This window comes from Ascaphus truei, chromosome 4 (genome assembly GCF_040206685.1).
Source record: "Ascaphus truei isolate aAscTru1 chromosome 4, aAscTru1.hap1, whole genome shotgun sequence".
Classification (NCBI taxonomy): Eukaryota; Metazoa; Chordata; class Amphibia; order Anura; family Ascaphidae; genus Ascaphus; species Ascaphus truei.
The window spans coordinates 119,852,935-119,871,915 of record NC_134486.1 but is presented as its reverse complement, the minus strand read 5'-3'; the positions used below and the strand labels follow the sequence as shown (position 1 = coordinate 119,871,915).

At 44.3% G+C, this 18,981-nt stretch overlaps 1 protein-coding gene across 1 annotated transcript in view; it reads left to right on the top strand.

The window, feature by feature from the left end:
• MYCT1 (MYC target 1) overlaps window positions 1–12,739 on the top strand; it is a 51,071-nt gene extending 38,332 nt beyond the window's left edge. Inside the window, exon 2 of the mRNA XM_075594760.1 lies at window positions 11,626–12,739. Within this exon, the coding sequence (XP_075450875.1) occupies window positions 11,626–12,155 (530 nt within the window). The 3' untranslated portion in view covers window positions 12,156–12,739. The remainder of the gene's footprint in view (window positions 1–11,625) is intronic.
• Window positions 12,740–18,981: the final 6,242 nt, after the last annotated feature.

The window sequence follows — 18,981 nt, the reverse complement described above, 5'->3', positions numbered from 1 at the left end:
ATCTGTATAAGCATGACTCACGGAATGACAACTTCAAACCGGCTGTTAATATTGGACAAACATAATGCATTTTACATACACTTCATTGTGCACGGTCTGCTAAATCTTTTCTCAGAACACCCCATCTTGACGTCAAACATACATGCAGAAGTAGGCAAGCTACGCATTATGCAAATGACAGGATATATGAGCTAACACAGTGAAGCTATTAACTGACAGAGATTGAATATTGCACTGAAAATCTCGTTAATGCAAGCATGATTGCCTTTTTATCCTACTATTTACACATATTTTGCTGCATTCTACATGGGGGAGGAAATAAAACAAAGCTGCATTTAAGTTACAATTTTCTTTTCTTGGGGTTGAGGAGGAGCGCAGGATAAGCTCGTGATATGCAAAAAAATAAAAATATATATAGTGCAGATGGTAGATCACTGCTAAAAAGATAATCAATATAGGAGATGAACCCACAAAAATCGTATTATGTTACTGCATGTCAGAGATCCATCTGTCCCTGACTGGAGCCCTTTGTGTACAGTAGCTGGGGTCAGGATACCTCTCAGTGGAGTGGATGATATGCAAGTGAAAGAAACCACAAATAGTGCATACTGTATAAACTATAAATATGTATTAGTCACAAATATTAAGGAAACTCACATTTTCCATAAATTAGATGGGTGGTGGAGAGAACCGCCGATAGAAGGGTGGTGAAGTGTAAGGCTGCTGCCCGGTGCTTCACTTTCACTTACACCTCACAGTGTAGTTCCGCATCAGTCTCTGCCGTCGCGTCACTTCCGGTTTCGTTTTTGTGAGTTCATTTCCTATATTGATTATCTTTTTAGCAGTGATCTACCATCTGCACTATATATATTTATTTTTTTTTGCATATCACGAGCTTATCCTGCACTCCTCCTCAACCCCAAGAAAAGAAAATTCTACATCCTGGGACTTGGAACTGTCCCACCAGAGGAAGTTGAGCTGCACTTGTACACTATTATTTTTATTATCACTTTGTGGTGTAAGTTTTATTATGTGTACCTAAGGTGTGTCACTAATTACACCAATTTAACACTATTTGGGAAGCGCCCAGTCCATCCACATTCCCCACTCCCCCACCCACTGTCACATTTAAGTTACAAGCCAGAGAAAAAAGCCTTTTAAGTAATAGGAATCCAACTTTTGAACAATATTATTGCATGAAAAACTGATGTTAAAGACTCTGAAAGTTTAAAGATCTCACTTGATATTTTTATGCCAATCATGTTTAACAAAGTCAGGGGGAGAGTCCACGATGAGTATGATTAGCAACAGGTGTGAGCAGTAGATTTCTAAAGTATGCCGTGGACAGTGGTGCTATCCAGCATCTGAAATAGTTCAAAGCTAGAGCTGCTGCCCAGAATAGCAGAGGTTGTGGGTTCTGATCCTGCTGGGCCTGACATTGGTGCTCCCTTTCTTACAATGTCTAAGTCTTTTCAGTATACAGTAGGTCTTACGGAAATCTTTTAGGAGGTGTGTGGTGCGAGTCATTTAAATATACTTTGACTATCCCATTAACGTGTCTACCAGCTCCTTTTTGAGCACAGATGTCCCTCAGTGTGTTATTCCTCTCTCTCTGTCTCTCACACATGAGTGATATGTTGGGGTTGGGGTTGGATGAGGAAGTGAGAGGTAATTTAAGGGTGTATCACCCCGTAACTTACCTCTCCCATCTTCTGACTGCCTACCCATCCCATTTTGGGCTTCAGGTTTATGTTTATTGTTATAACTGTGTTGTGACATTTTATACTTTAGAAAAAAAACAATAACAAAAACAGAGGATATGGTTAAAGGTGTTGTTGGTGGCATTGTGTTTGTCACTGTCGCAGGGGTGCGGACTGGTCAGTTTTTTCCAAGGTGGTTAATTTGGTGGAATGTGAGGAGTCCAACAGGATGCTCTCTTGGGTCAGGGCCAGGTGCAGCTGGCCTCCATAAGCGGGACCTCACTGGGTCATGTAGCGGCAGTGGGTTTTAAGTGGGTTCACTGGTTGGTGCTACTCGCTTGCCAGGTTCATGAAGTTGCAGTTTATATTTAATAAAAGGCTGTGGTCATTTGTACCCAACCAAAGTATCTGAATTCATTTGGGTGACATTAAATGGAAAGGGCAAGAATCAATGGCACATGTGTCAAAATGGACAAAATGGGCGAAGGTCAAGGGTACAAGTGTCACGCGAGTTATATTAAGCTAACGTGAGGCAATGCTAAATTCACATGGCGTCCTATTGAGATATCTAACGGCCATTGTTTTTGCATATAATTAGCCTTGAGGATACCCGTTAAACATGCATCTTAGCATCAAGATTGTGTTTTTCCTTCCGAATTCTGCAATCCGGCAGAAGAATGAGTCCTGATTTAAATTTTTATATGAAAAATGTAAAATTCAGGGCTATCATTTTTTTCGCCATTGTATTAAGCCCAAACACTGTATGCAAACTGCCTCAATATAATATGCTCTAACAATCTGTGTGAAATGTAGAATGCTTGATGAACAAGTTTATTACATTTCACAAAGGAACATGCAAAAAAAAAAAAGTTTTTATTCTGTCTTTCTGCTGTCGTATGTATACCCATTTGATACATATTTCCATGTATACTTACTACTAGTAATATAATGTATGACTACATTTGGTTTACTTTTCATTTTATGAAATATGAATATTTCAGTTGCGTGGCTTGTACTGAGCTAATATTACTTTTGTAGTGCAGAAAAGTGGATCTGGTGGCACCTCTATCTTTGAATACAAAATTATATTGTAGATTTCTCACTTGACCTTGGAACCTTTCATGCACTCCGTACAAGTCATGGCCAGCTCCATGGGGCGCCATTCCTCTGCTTACAATGGACCCCCTGTGTGGAATTCTTCAGCCACTGTCATTGAATGTTTACCAGTAATGATTTGAATGACGTACAAAATATTAGCCATTGGGGAAAGCACTGCTTCTTACATTCCAAAATGTTATTTTTAAAACATCTTTTAGTACAATCACTCTTTTTGTTCTGTTTTTAACACTTAAAACTACCCAGAATGCCCCAGACATTTTATTATCATGGCAATGTTATTACAGTGAGAAGCAGCGGCTCAGTGAATAAAGGCGCTGACTCTTAGAACAATGACACCGAGTATGAAGCAGGAGCCTGATACAATACCCAGTGTCAGCTCCTTGTGACATTGGGCAAGTCACTTTATCTCCCTTTGCCTCAGGCACCAAAATCATAGATTGTAAGCTCATCTGGGCAGGGACTGTGTCTGTAACCATCCTATGTACAATGCTGCATATCGCACGCTATACTGTAATTGTGAAGCACTTTGAGTCCCATTGGGAGAAAAGCATTATATGAAATAAAGTTATTATTGTTATTATTATTATTAGAGGCTATGCCTCTGCTGTTACTCAAGCTATGGCAGAAAAAGGGTTACAGATAAAACTTCAAAACAAACAGATGACTCAAGGATTGGCTGCCCTGACCGTTATAAGTCACTGACCTGGAGTTTTCATTAAACTTGTCTTTGCCCATTTTCAGCAAAACGTCCAGCTCCATGTGGATGCACCCTGTCATATTATAACAATAAGTATAAAATAGAACAGACTTGCCTCCCACCAGACCCACAGCACTGTCCTATTTTAAGAATAGCTGTACAGGCAATTTGATCCTTGTATTACATTACCTCACTAATAAAATACAGGAAGTTCGTAAAACCAAAATATGTGCTGTTATCTTCCATAAAATACGTGCGGATAAAGGATGAAAGATAAAGAAGAGACCTGGATGAAATGCTGATCCCATAAGGACACAGCTGACTTAGGGACTCAATTAAAAATGAGTGTAATCATATTACATGCAGTTAGCTGCTGTATGGTAACTGCATTTAGTAAATAAAGCCCTTAATGCTGTTATGACCATATAGATATTGCATATCATTTACCCAATCACACTGGCAAACATAGAATCTAGCAACCATTCCTTATTGTATTGGATTCTATCCTCATGTCTCAACAGAAACCAATCCTCTTGTATCCTTACAGAGGGGGGTTGGGGGGTGGAACTACAGCCCACAGGAGAGACAAAAAGAGAAACAGACCATAGTGCACTCTGTATATAGTACTATCAAATTCCTGCTAAAGAATTTAATTTACAAGATAACAGATGAACATGAGCAGAGAAATGTGGTCTTAGCTATTTCTGTGGTGTTCAGGAAAATCCACTTTATCCAAATCAACTGGGCTCCCTTCAAAATCCAACTGCTGGGCTCACCAGGATTCTGAAGCTTATCCCAGAGCTTGGATGAATGACCACTCAAACATTTTCATGGCGAGATGGATCCTGTGGGTCCTGTGCTAGAAGCTCGGGGGGAATCCTCACTGCTAAACCTCTAGGGATGATACACGCCTCCAACTTCCATAGGCTTTATGGTGCCACCCTCAAACCGGTTATTTCATCCGGAAATAATTGGACACTGCTGCAAGTTTTGTTATTTCGGCTGTGTTCCAAAATAAATTCAAGTTACAGTTAAATTATTAATATGGGCTTAAAGTGCAGCCTATCAGCTTTAATTTGAGGGTATTCACATCCAAATTGGAGGAAGGGTTTAGGAATTACATCTCTTTAATATGTAGCCCCCTCTTTTTCAAGGGACCAAAAGTAATTGGACAATTGACTCAAAAGCTGTTTCATGGACAGGTGTGGGCTATTCCTTCGTTATTTCTTCATCAATTAAGCAGGTAAAAGGTCTAGAGTTGATTCCAGGTGTGGCATTCACATTTGAAAGCTGTTGCTGTGAACCCACAACATGGGGTCAAAGAAGCTCTCAATGCAAGTGAAACAGGGCATCCTTAGGCTGAAAAAAAAAGAAAATCCATCAGAGAGATAGCAGGAACATTAGGAGTGGCCAAATCAACAGTTTGGTACATTCTGAGAAAAAAAGAACGCACTGGTGAGCTCTGCAACACAAAAAGGCCTGGACGTCACCGGAAGACAGCAGTGCTGGATGATCGTATAATCCTTTCCATGGTAAAGAAAAACCCCTTCACAACATCCAGCCAAGTGAAGAACACTCTCCAGGAGGTAGACATATCATTATCCAAGTCTACCATAAAGAGAAGACTTCACGAGTGCAAATACACCACAAGGTGCAAACCATTCATAAGCTTCGAGAATAGAAAGGCCAGATTAGACTTTGCCAAACAATATCTAAAAAAGCCAGCCCAGTTCTGGAACAGCATTCTTTGGACAGATGAAACTAATATCAACCTGTACCAGAATGATGGGAAGAAAAAAGTATGAAGAAGGCTTGGAACGGCTCATGATACGAAGCATACCACATCATCTGTAAACACAGTGGATTCAGTGTGATGGCATGGGCATGCATGGCTTACAATGGCACTGGGTCACTCGTGTTTATTGATGATGTGACAGAAGACAGAAGCAGCCGGATGAATTCTGAAGTATATAGGGATATATTGTCTGCTAAGATTTAGCCAAATTCAGTGAAGTTGATTGGACGGCGCTTCACTTTACAGATGGACAATGACTCAAAACATACTGCGAAAGCAACCCAGGAGTTTTTTAAGGCAAAGAAGTGGAATATTCTGCAATGGCCAAGTCAATCACCTGATCTCAACCTGATCGAGCATGCATTTCACTTGCTGAAGACAAAACTTAAGGCAGAAAGACCCACGAACAAACAACAACTGAATACAGCTGCAGTAAAGGCCTGGCAAAGCATCACAAAGGAGGAAACCCAGCGTTTGGTGATGTCCATGCGTTCCAGACTTCAAGCAGTCATTGCCTGCAAAGGATTCTCGACAAAGTATTAAAAATGAACATTTTATTTATGATTGTATTCATTTGTCCAATTACATTTGAGCCCCTGAAATAAGGGGACTGTGTATGGTTGCAATGCCTAAACGTTTCATATGATATTTTTGCTCAACCCCTTGAATTAAAGCTGAAAGTCTGCACTTCTATTGCATCTCGGTTGTTTCATTTAAAATCCATTGTGGTGGCATAGAGAGCCAAAATAATGAAAATTGTGTCAGTGTCCAATTATTTCCGGACCTAACTGTATATATATATATATATATATATATATATATATATACTAGCTGTTGTGCTTTTGTGTAATATTGAATACATGTCCCCGCCCCTCCCATCCCCCCCGCTGCCGGCACATCCCCCCAGGCCCCCCCCCCTGCTGCTGTACTATATGTAGTACGGGGTGAGATTTGTCTCTGTCTGTGTGTGTGTATATGTGTGTGGGTCTGTGTGTATATGTGTGTGTGTCTGTGTGTGTGTGTGTCTCCCCCATTGCCGGAACATGTCCCCACCCCACCTCCCCCCCTGCTGGCGGCACATCTACTCGTGCTAATGTGGTATGTCCCCTCGCTGCCGGCATATCTCCCCGTCACCCCACCCCCGTTGGTACATCTCTCCTCGCTGGCGGCACATATTCACGTCCTCCCCCCATTGTTACATCTCCCCCCGCTGCCGGAACTTGTCCCCCTGTTATCTGGCACATCTCCCCCCACTGGTACATTTCCCCCCGCTAGCTGGCACATCTCTCCCCCCTCCCCCCTGCTGGCACATCTTCCCCTCCCCCAGTTGGCACATCTCCCTCGCACATCTCACATCACACACATGCAGAGAGACACAGAGACACACACACATAGCCCCGATCCAGACAAGGACATGCCCCCTCCCTTAGTAGTAACGCCACCCGCCCCCTGCTCCTGCTCTAACAGATTTGCTGGACAGTTGAGGGAAACTTAGAATACCCATAATTTGGGAGGTGAGTCACATTGGAAGCTCAAAATAGTTGTGTTGACCTACAAATCCGCAGCAGAATGTACAATGAAAGTTTTGTTGTGCTACGTGGTGCCGTTTCTGAGATTTCGATGCTTTGACATACAAACAAACAAACAGACGGAATCCAACTTAGAATTATAGTATAGCTGTATATGAGCTCCAACACCGTGCTGGCACCAACAGTGGCCCATGAGGTATATATATACATACAGCTCAACCCCGTTATAGCATGATCCACTATAACGCAGATCCGCTTATAACGCGGTTTGAGCATGGATCCCGAATTAAAAAAAAAAAGTTTTTTTTTAAAGTTTTTTTTTTTTTGCACACACACTGCACACACTTACTGCACACTGCATACATTCACAGCACACTGCACACACTCACAGCACACTGCATACATTCACAGCACATAGCACACACTCACAGCCCACTGCACACACTCACAGCACACTGCACATACTCACAGCACACTGCACACACTCACAGCACAGTGCATACACTCACTGCACACACACACACACACACACACACACACACACACACACACACACACACACACACACACACACACACACACACACACACACACACACACACACACACACACACACACTGACACACACACACACACACACACACACACACACACACACCACACTGCACACACACACACTGACACACACACAACACACTGCACAGCACCCTGCATACACTCATAGCACACTCACAGCACACTGCATACATTCACAGCACACTGCACACACTCACAGCACACTGCACACACTCACAGCACACTGCATACACTCACAGCACACTGCATACATTCACAGCACACTGCATACACTCACAGCACACTGTATACACTCACAGCACACTGCATACACTCACAGCACACTGCATACACTCACAGCACACTGCACACACACACACTGACACACTGACACACACACAGTCTCACACAGTCAAATACACACACACACACACACAGACACACTGTCTCTTTAAGGAAGCTTGCTCTAGCAAGACAGAAGCAGAAGCAGGAAGCAGAGACAGGGAGAAGAGCTGCCAGATGCCGGGTAAGTGCTGTGTGCTGTTGCCGCTGCCCCACCAGGTCTGGGAACGCTGGGAGAGTTCCCAGCTTTCCCCCTCCGGCGGACACAGTACCACCACAAAAAAAAATACATTTCGGAGGCCATTTTTTTTCCGCGACCCCGTTTATAACGTGGTGGTCGCGGGTGGCCCCCGAGGACCGCGCTATAATGGGGTTAAGCTGTATATATATATATATATATATATATATATATATATATATATATATATAACAAAAAGCAGCAGCCAGCACTCCAAGCAACAAATGTAAAGTCAAGGTGCATGCTCCATAGAAATCAATATAGAAACCCTGTCTTCCCATAAGAGAAGGCACAAAAGCAGCAACACTCATATATAGCAAAAAGACATGTATTAGCAGTGACAAAACATCACACTATAAACCCAACATTTCGGTCCTGGCAGGACCTTCCTCAGGGGGGTGCTACCAGAGAATGACACCCAGAGAACATATATACCCCATAGTTCACCATGTGTGGACAATTAGAGGCAGCTAATTGTACAATCCTGGAGCTCCACGAGTGCAATCAGTGTATGAGGTAGTACGGCGGCCATCTTGGAAATCAGGAGACAGAGCAATGTATGCTATCGCACATGTGCAGATGAGTACAGGCTCCCCCCGGTGGACAAAAAAATCCTAGCGTCCAATGTTGCTAGGAAACGCATTTGTGGCGTCATAAAGTCCTGGGAAGTCAGCTCAAAGTAAAGTTGCGCATGTGTAAGGCTCTGTGACAGCACCAGAACGTCACGCCAATCTGGTACCCCATTCAGTGTCAATTGCATCAGCGTGGCAGCTCCCTAAAGAAAATGACAGTGAAGGAACAAGTGAATCAACACATAAGGGTATTAAAAACAATTTCCAGAGCTGAGGGTGACTGTTTAGATGGCAAGGGGAGGGAGGGATAACAAGGGAAAGGAGGAGGTAGAGCAAAAACATGCATATACATTAGGCAATTGTAAATGGCATACTGGTTAAATATTAATATTCAGTGCTGCACCATTGGGGAACAATAATGCAAAGTCCCGGCAATGGAAACCTAATTATGAGCATCTATGCATTAATGAAGAGAAAAGGACACAGAACAAAAATTCAAAAGATGCACTCACAAAAAACATCCTAATTTGAAATCTTCATTTAGTCCTCGCGGAGCCATTGTGTTCAGTTCAAAAATCATGCGTGTTTCAAGTTATAACAGCAATTTGCCCCTGTCTCCTCCACGGGGGCCAGCATGTGCTTGCATGATGGGCATGCATCGTAGCGTTGCCAAGCTATGCTTGTGATCTTTAAAATGTCTCGCTACCGGTTGCAGTTTGAGATCCTCATTATTCGTACTGTCAAGTAATGCCTTCCTGATGGAGGAGCGGTGCAAGCTCATACGCTCCTTCAACATACGTGTGATTTTTCCAATATAATACAGGTCACATGGACACCGGATGATGTATACAACGAATTTACTCTCACAGTTCATGTAATCCTTTATTTTAATGGCTTTTCCACTGTGTGGATGGACAAAGCTTTTCCCCAATATCATGTGTTGACAGTTTATACAGCCATGACATTTATGTACACCGGGAGTTTTGGAGAGCCAATTCGTAGGGCTGGCATACTTGGATACCGGATCTGCCTGTGTCAATAGGTCACCTATGTTTTGGCCCCTGCGGTAACAGAATAATGGTGGGTTGGTGAAGGTTTTCCCAATCCTTTTGTCGTTTTCCAAGATGTGCCAGTGTTTCCTGATACTTCTACGAATAGTACATGATGAAGTACTAAAAGTGGTATTAATCCCAAAACGATCTGAAGTGCTGGTTTGGATGGTTCGTTTCAGGAGTTGATCACGGGAAAACCTTCTTGCCTTGGCTAAGGCCTCTTTCACCTCTTTGTGGTTATAACCTCTTGCAAGGAACCTGTGTGTCATACACTGTAGCGCTTCCTCACATTCGTCACTCCTACTGGTGATCCTCAAGACCCTAAGAAATTGAGAATACGGCAACCCCTTCTTCAGAGCTTCAGGGTGGTGATTACTGGCCAGAAGTAGGGTATTTCTGTCCGTTGCTTTATGATGAATCTTCGTCAGCAGCCGGGTAGGTCCCTTGTAAACAACAGTGTCAAGAAAGACGATCTGCTCATTGCTGTAGTTGAGGGTAAATCTTATGTTTGACGGAATAGAGTTCAGGTATTCCAAAAATTGCAACAGGTCTGCTTCAGAGCCATCCCATATCAGGAACAGATCGTCAATATATCTCATATATGTCCTGATATTATTAGCATATGGGGAATCATACAGGATATGGGTTTGTTCATATTGGGACATAAACAGATTGGCATACGATGGGGCCATGTTAGACCCCATCGCTGTGCCCATACATTGTAGAAAGAATTGTTTCTCGAATTTGAAAAAATTCTTATGGAGCACAATGTCTATAAGCAGAAGTAAAAATTATATTGGCGGACCAGTATAACCAATGAATTTGTCTAGATGATCCTTTACTGCTTCCATACCCTCAGCATGCCCAATATTCGTATAAAGGCTCGAAACGTCCAATGTGACCAGGAGGCAGTTAGTAAGGTCAAAATCCAAGGCTTCCAATTTATTAATAAACTCAGTGGTGTCTTTTATATAGCTTGGCGTACTGACCACAATCGGCTGTAGATGAAAGTCAATATACTGAGAGAGGGGGTGACATAGGGAGCCCATCGCCGCAATGATGGGTCTCCCTGGTGGATAGGTCAAAGACTTATGCCCTTTGGGGTAAAATGTATATTACTGGAGTGATCGGGAATTCCTGTGTTAAGAATTTCCCCGTTTCCTCCGATATCCACCTATTGTTAATGCCAAGTTGTATTATGGTATCAATCTCCTTTTTATAAATGTGGGTGGTATTACCTTTCAGTGCTTTGTAATGCAAGCATACATTAAGTTGCCGCATTATTTCTGCTCTATATTGTTCATTGTCCATCACAACTATGCCCCCCCTTTGTCCGCTGACTTAATAATGATTGCTGTATTATCCTTAAGTGACTTGATTGCAAGCCCTCTTTGGTGAGGTTAAAAAAGCTTCTTTTTTGATTTTTAACAGCATCCCTGGTATCCGCTTCCACCAGACTAATGAATGTCGTGATGTTTGGATTATGAACCTGGGCGCACACAGGCGCACACAAGAGCAATATATATTTGTGATTTCTGCACAAGTTTAATGATAAATATTAAATTAATATGATGCTATCAAATAAGATGATAAGCTTTAGTAGCTTATTAAATAATTGTTTGCAGCAGAGAGCTAATTTTGGGGGCTTTTTGCAGATTCAGTAGTAAGAAATTCTTAACAAGGGCTTTCTACATGTGCTTTTCCGCAAGCTTAACTTTTGATGACATATACACAAAGAGACAGAATACAGTAGCTCCATAGGTTTGCAATTTGACTGTGAATAATAAATGCAATAATTTTTATTATCTCCTTTTTCAAAATACTGTAGGTAAAACAAAAAACTGAAATTGCATTTGAAATACTAGTGTATACAGCTTGAGATCATTCTTTTTTTTGTACACATTATTTTCAGCCAAATAAGTTACATACTGATAAAAATGTTTTTTTAATTAGCTTTTTCTTTATAATATTTACTTATAAAAATGTATTCACTTATTAATAACTGTTAGTGTTTCTTTTTACACAGGTGGTGTGATATTATCGTTTACTGTCTCCATTGGGATTGGACTAGTCATTGGAGGCATAATATGGACTCTGTTTACATGCCTATCCCGCCGTAGAGCCAGTGCACATATCTCCTCAAGGATGCCCAGCTCCTCAAGTCGCCGCCCTAGGGTATCTTCTCATAACTATGCTTTAAACAGGTCTGGGTTTTACCGCAACAGCAGTTGTGAGCGCCGGAGTAACCTCAGTCTGGCCAGCCTGACCTTCCAAAGACAGACTTCTCAAGAGCAGGCTGACCCATTCACTAGAAAACCAAGCTTCCGGGCCTCAACTTTCCATCCATTCCTGCAGTGCCCCCCTCTCACAGTTGAAGCTGATAGTCAACTAGTTACTCTACCCAGTACCAACAATACATCACCAACAGTCAACAGGAGTGGAAGTCTTAGCCGCCCTGAATTCCACTGGTCAAATAATAGCCTCCGTCTTGGTCACTCAACTCACACTCCTCCACCTGCGTATGAGAGCATCATAAAGGCTTTTCCAGACTCTTGAACATTAATATTTGATATACTGTAGTCCTTAAAAAATAACTGATTTTTCCTGCACATTGAAAAATTAATTCCTTAGTGCTTCCAGGCTCATACAGTATATAACACTAAATACAGTAGTGTGCTCACTTCTGAAGTGCAGTTTATTGGACCTTCTTGAATATCATCTTCATGGTTTGTTTGAAGTGGTGGTGTATCATGGTTTGTTTGATTTTGCTGTGTATTGTGGTTTGTTAAGGAACGATGTATGGATTTATTTCTCTGTTTTGCTCTGGGGGGTGGGGTGGGGGGGGGAGTAATGTTTAGGGATGCTAACATTCTTATATCAGTAAAGTAATAGGGTGTAAACTTGTGACAGTTTTGGACAGCAGCAACATTGGGGACAATATTTGATCACCCTCATTATAAGCATATGGATTGTATTATCTAAATGATACATCAACAACAGCAAATATACAGTGCAGTCTTTCCTTTCAATTATCTTAAAATTATTGCGTCTTTGAACAGTTAATGTGTGTATTTTAAATATTTATCTTTTATGAAATATGACTATGAATCCCTAATAAACCTATCTTGTTTTTTTTCTCACTTGATTGTCTATTTATTTTTAGAATATTAAGGGACAGATTTACTGAACGGTGCTCAATCTTCAAGCATGTTAAGGCCCATTTGTTCATATTAAGAAATATAGCACTGAATATTTTAAAAGGTGGCTAATAGTGCCATGTGACTGAGCAATTTTAGTCAATCTGGCCCTTAATATTTTAAAAGATAAGTCTCCAAACTCGTAATCAATAAATTTCCCTATGTGGCAAACCTCTGGGGATAGTCCAGAAATCTATTCTGCCTTTCTCCTTCAGTTGAGCTTTGTGAGTGTTGAAAGAAACCAACGCGCAACAGCTGAACCTGTGATGCAAAAATTTGATTATTTATGTTAGAAATACTGCATCACCAAGGCAGCAATCTTCAAATGTGTAACAGGACTTGTTTTTGCACAGCACCTTTTTTTTTAAACGATGTACAGTAGTCAAAGTACAAAAAAAATGAATCTACTTGTGAACACAACAGAAAGTTTCCTTTTAAGAAAAGTACCATATTTGTGCCCAGATTTGCATCAAATGAAAACCCCATTTCTTACATCTGACAGATTGCCAGCCTCAGACCTACGGTAGCAGATTTTTTTTTATAGAATAAAAAAAAGGGTAAAATGACAAATTTGACAACAAAATAATATACGGGTTTAGTCATGCTTCAGGGCCAGTCTGTGTCCCACCAAGAGAGAGAGAGTGGACTATAACAGGAGGGAGAGCAGCACAGCGGACAGAGATGCCTAGTAGATCATCAACTGAAAGTTAGACAGAGTATGATCGCCATTGGAGGTGACCTTCAATGGTTGCAGTTACAGTTGTACTGAAGTACTTTACAAGGTACAGGCCTGCTACACTTTGTTGCATTAAAGAGCTCCAGCGAGTGGTGGATTTAGAAAACTGCCACTCTTAGGCACCTACCTGGTGCCTTGCACCTCTTTCATGCCGCCCTCCTCCTTCGTGCTACCTTGCTCCTTCTTAAGCGTCAAATTACAGTATGACACCACATGGTGTCGCTTTTTTGCAGCCCTAGGCCTATCGGGCCCAATGCAATATCTACCACTGGCTCCAATGGTGTTCTGGCATCACATAGGCCTAAATACCCAGAATTGGGTGGCCACATCTTCATTGACACTGACATAAACCCATGCAGTGTCTGTGTAAAGTTATGTTGACCAGATTCTCTAGTCTCAATATCATATATATAAACAGATATATCACACCAGCCTTGTAGTTATTTTCTCGTTATGTGACCTCAAGCCACGGGTAGCATGTCATCTAGACCAAGGGTTCCCAAACTGGGAGGACCCAAGGGGGGCACGAGATTATCTAGGTGGGGGGCATGGCATTTACAGAGACCCGTGCTCTTCCCCAAAGCATTTAAATGAAATGCCGGGGGAGGTGCGAGGCCTCTGTAAGTCTCTCTGACCTGGTCTTACCAGGCTACTTGGCAACGCGGCGAGGTCAAATGGCAGCACATTGCAACGCGAAATCACATGATGTTCTGATGTCATATGACGCTGCCATGCCAAGGAGCCTGTAAGAAGGGGGGTCGCAAAAAGTGGGGGAGAGAAGACAGGGGGGCACAAGCCAAAAAGTTAGCGCACCCCTGATATAGACCATAGGAACTCAGGCCCCCACCTCAGCAGCAGGAATCATTCTGGTTCAGATATATAATAGGTTTGGAGGACATGCGTAAGACGTGCACATAAATGTTCTTTATTAAGTTTCATGAAAAGAAGGGGTATTTGGGTTTATGCAATTCATTCCTCAGATGCAACTGACCATCATTATTCTTTGTTAAAATCATGTTATTTTTTTTTTTGCATTGCCACTAACCGGCTGAGCTTTCCTTGTTTCTAATTTTTCTTGTCTGCTACAAATGGAAGTCAAGTATTCATGTCCTCCTTCTGATTCACAATATACCTGGATATTCACTGTAGGATTAATACAACAAATATTTACATAAGGAAATGCTGGCACAAAAATAAATGTATTTATATCTCACACACACTTATTGACCCCACATAGTCCAACACACAAAATGACACACACAGTTTTTTAGGTATTGTATGTCTTTATTTATATAGCGCCAAAAGTGTACTCAGCGCATCCCAAATAATAAAGTACAGGGTATTATAATAATACAATAAGTGCAATAAAATCAGACAATAGGAAAGGAAATCCCTGCCCCGAAGAGCTTACAATCTAAGAGGTTTGATGGGGAACTTGCAGAGACAGAAGGTGAGGGAATAAGTGCTGTAGATGGCAGTGCCTGGTCCCAATGAGTGGAACAGTAGGAGTTACTGAGTGTGGGATGGTAACCATGAGTGCAGGCTATTGGGATGCTTGATTTGTGGGGCAAGTTTTAAGGTTAGTCAGTATTAAAATGAGAGGGTTAACACACTTTACAGGGGAAGAGATGACATGGAGGCATGGGTGAAATCAGGTGTGTATGTCTGGCTTCAGGTACACATTAACCACACAGTCTGACACGCACACCACACACTCTTAGGCAACGGCCCCAGTGCACGCGTTGTGTGCACGACGGGGTGCCTGGTGGCGCTCGTTCAATGCACCTAAGTGATCTGGAGGACTTCAGATCACTCGCGATGCGGATGCTTGGTGGGGCACGGTGAGGGTGTGGCCATGATGTCACATGGCTGGTTCGCCCTCATTGTCTGAACTGCCGCAGTGACGTGCAAAATGCTCGGCCGCCTCACCAAAAGACAAAAATCTTGCCTTTTGGCACAGGAGATTACGCATTGCACTTTCTGCCGGCACACGGCAGCAGTAACTGGGACCGGCCCCTTAGAAGGCTGTATCCTGTTCGCGCCGTGCACGCCATTCGTGCGAACAGCCGCGAGCAGTGGAGACAAGGCCTTAGTGACATCACAGAATCCTATACATGAAACACACAGTTAATACAGTAACTAACACACTCACTCTTAACCCCCCTGCAGTTCTACACAAACACACACGCAGAGTTCTGCACACACACACACACACTTGTTTTCCCCATATAGACCTACACACACTTATGCTGCTAGTAGAGTTCTGATCACACACAGAACTTCACTCTTCAACTGAGTTCACCATGAAGAACTATTCCTCTGCATCCCAGGAGAGTATCTAAGGATGGGGGCAGCAGTCAGGCAGGCAGACAAGGTTGCCAATATGGCTCATGGAGGGATTGGAGTGGACAAGGCATGGAGGGCCTCGCGTGATGCCCAAGGAACAGGAATGCAGCAGCATTAATAATGGCTGGGGGTGAGGAGGACTTTGGCATCTCTGTCATCCCCCAGATCCTCAGAGGTTGCCTACACCCCTTTGTGGCTGGTCCCTAAGCAGTGGGTTCTGGGCATAGGTCCCAGTTATCCCCAAGGTGAGTGCAGGGGATTTCCCAGGGCCTGCGAACAGTAGGAGAGCAAGCAGGGCGTCATTGTATTGTATTGTAAGTCTTTATTTATATAGCGCATTAATGTACATAGCGCTTCACAGTAGTAATACACGAGGTAATCAAATAAATAACATAATATAAATAACAGGTCATAGGAATAGGTGCTTCAGACATAAAAGTAACATTAAGGAAGAGGAGTCCCTGCTCTGAGGAGCTTACAATCTAATTGGTAGATAGAGAGAACATACAGAGACAGTAAGAGGGCATTCTTGTAAGTGCATCTGCAGGGGGCCAAGCTTTATGTATCATGTGTCCAGTATTATCCACAGTGCTAGCCATATGCTTCTTTAAGCAAGTCTGTCTTAAGGTGGGTCTTAAAGGTGGATATAGCTAGTCGGGTATTGAGGGGAAGAGCATTTATTCAGGTAAGGCTGCGGTGACACAGCTACAATTATCCCCTGAATTGCATGGTCTGCCTGGGTCTTCTCAGGAGTAGGAGAGGCTGCGGCCTATGGGCCGGCTGGTGGGTAGCATGGCCGGACATCCAACTGGGCTTCAATTTTATGGGGAGGGCTGCAAGCCCTCGATGAGCAGGGGGGGATCCTCAGTGAGGGAGGGCCATCTTTGACTCCTCTTGCAACCAAGCTTGTTTCACCACCATGGATCGGGCCATAAAAGAAGTGGGTGCCAGCCCAACCCTCGCAAGAGAGAGTGGTGCAATCAGTGGTAGGGGCCGCTCTGCTAGTTGTAATGGTGGGGGAAGTGGAGGCTAGCAAGGTAGAAAATGTGTGTTTTAAAGCCATGTATATGGCAGGGGGGAGGAGGGAGGTGGAGTGAGGCGCCTGCAGCCCTACATGGCCCCTAGCAGCCACAGTAGTTCTCCCAGCATTCCCCGCACTCCCCTCAGCAGCTCTGCACCAGCAACCATCCTCCAGCCTTGCACTGATCCCCCCCTCCTATTCCCCCCCCATCCTTGCACTGATCCCCGCACCGCCCCCCCACCAGCCTCGCGACGTTCCCCGCACCACCCCCCCCAGCCTCGCGCCGATCCCCGCACCAACCCCCCAGTCTCGCACCGATCCCCCAGCCTTGCACCATTCCCCCCCCTCACCCAGCAGCCCCACGATGCCCCCAAAGGTGGGCTGTGACACCAAAGGTAGGGGAGGCTGTGTGTGTGGTGTGTGTGCTGTGTGTGTGTGCAGTGTGCTGTGAGTGTGTGCAGTGTGCTGTGAGTGTATGCAGTGTGCTGTGAGTGTGTGCAATTGTGACGGTTCAGGGGATTCCTGCTTCTCAATGTGTCCCCGTCACCCCTGTTCTCCCTGCCTCTGGCCTTCCTCCTCCGCCTCCTCATTCATCTCTCCCTTCCTCCTCCCGCACCCGTTCCTCTGCGCCCTGTTCGGACGCACGCCCAGCCCTCACGCGCGTTCCCCGCAAGGTGCGCGCTTATCCCCAAACTCCAAATTCCTCCCGCGGCGCTCATCGCTCACGGCGCTCCTCGATTCCCTCTCCTGCCACGTTACCTTCATCAGCTGCTCCTTCTGCCCCGTCGCCGTCCTTGGCGAGCGCCCCTGCGGCGCGACGCTCCTCACGCTCCCTGGCACACACTGTGCGTGTGCATCCAGCCCTTAAAGAAGGCGCGCGCACACGCTCCACTTGTAGGTCTTCCCTGAGCCCTGGTTCCGCCCCTCATAGTGTGCATGCCATTTCCCTGTCTGATCTACCTGTCTCCTCCCTTTCTCCTTCTCACCCATCTCTACAACCCCTCACTCCACCCTCTGCTCCTCCTCTCTCTCCCATTGGTACTCCCTCCTTTATATTCCCTGTCTGTCCTCTAGCTCATTGCTCTGCATAGCTTCTTGTGACCCCAGTGTGTGCAGTCTCTATGCTTGGCTCTCCTGTCTCTTTCAGTGCTGGTTCCTGTCCCTGTTTACCTCTTGATCTCCCTGGCTTGAACTCTGCTTTGAATTGTATTACCCTGCTTTCTCCTGCCCTTGGACCCTGCATTCGGATACGTTTACGCTGCCTTCTCCTATCCTCGAACACCGGCTTATGGACTTGATTACGCTGATCTCTATTACCCCTGAACTCTGGCACACGAACATTACTATCCAAACTCTCATACCCAGGACATTGCAAGTATCTGCTAACCTTTTCTCTACAGGCCCGGCAACGCACTGCCACACTCCGGGCACGCCCGCACTGCTGTGGGTGCATGTTATAGCCTTACCCACCTCAGTACTGGGGACTGGCCAGGTCTGCGGGCATACAGGCGTTACAGCAGTGTGCTGTGAGAGTGTGCTGTGTGCTGGTGCTGTGTGTGCTGTGAGTGTATGCAGTGTGCTGTGAGTGTATGCAGTGTGCAGTGAGTATATGCAGTGCTGTGTGCTGTGAGTGTATGCAGTGTGCAGTGAGTGTATGCAGTGTGCTGTGAGTGTGTGCAGTGTGCTGTGTGCTGGTGGTGTGTATGCTGTGAGTGTGTGCAGTGTGCTATGAGTGTATGCAGTGTGCAGTGAGTGTATGCACTGTGCTGTGAGTGTGTGCAGTGTGCTGTGAGTGTATGCATTACCTTTGCATATACCTACTGTAAAGAGCTGCGGTATCCCATGATGAAGTGCGCATGCGCACGAAACGTGTAGGGCAGTATTCTAGAGTTGTCACCAACAGAACGCAGGCAACTTGGTAGCGTTCAATTGCATTACAGCAGCAGGAAGAGGCGGTTTTACCCAAGGCCCACCCCCAGTGACGGATTTCCGGTCCAGTAGAGTGCGATAGCGTCGGAGCAGTTCCTGCATCAGCCCGACGCCATTGGAGATATAACCAACACCTCCCAGTGACAGCTAATC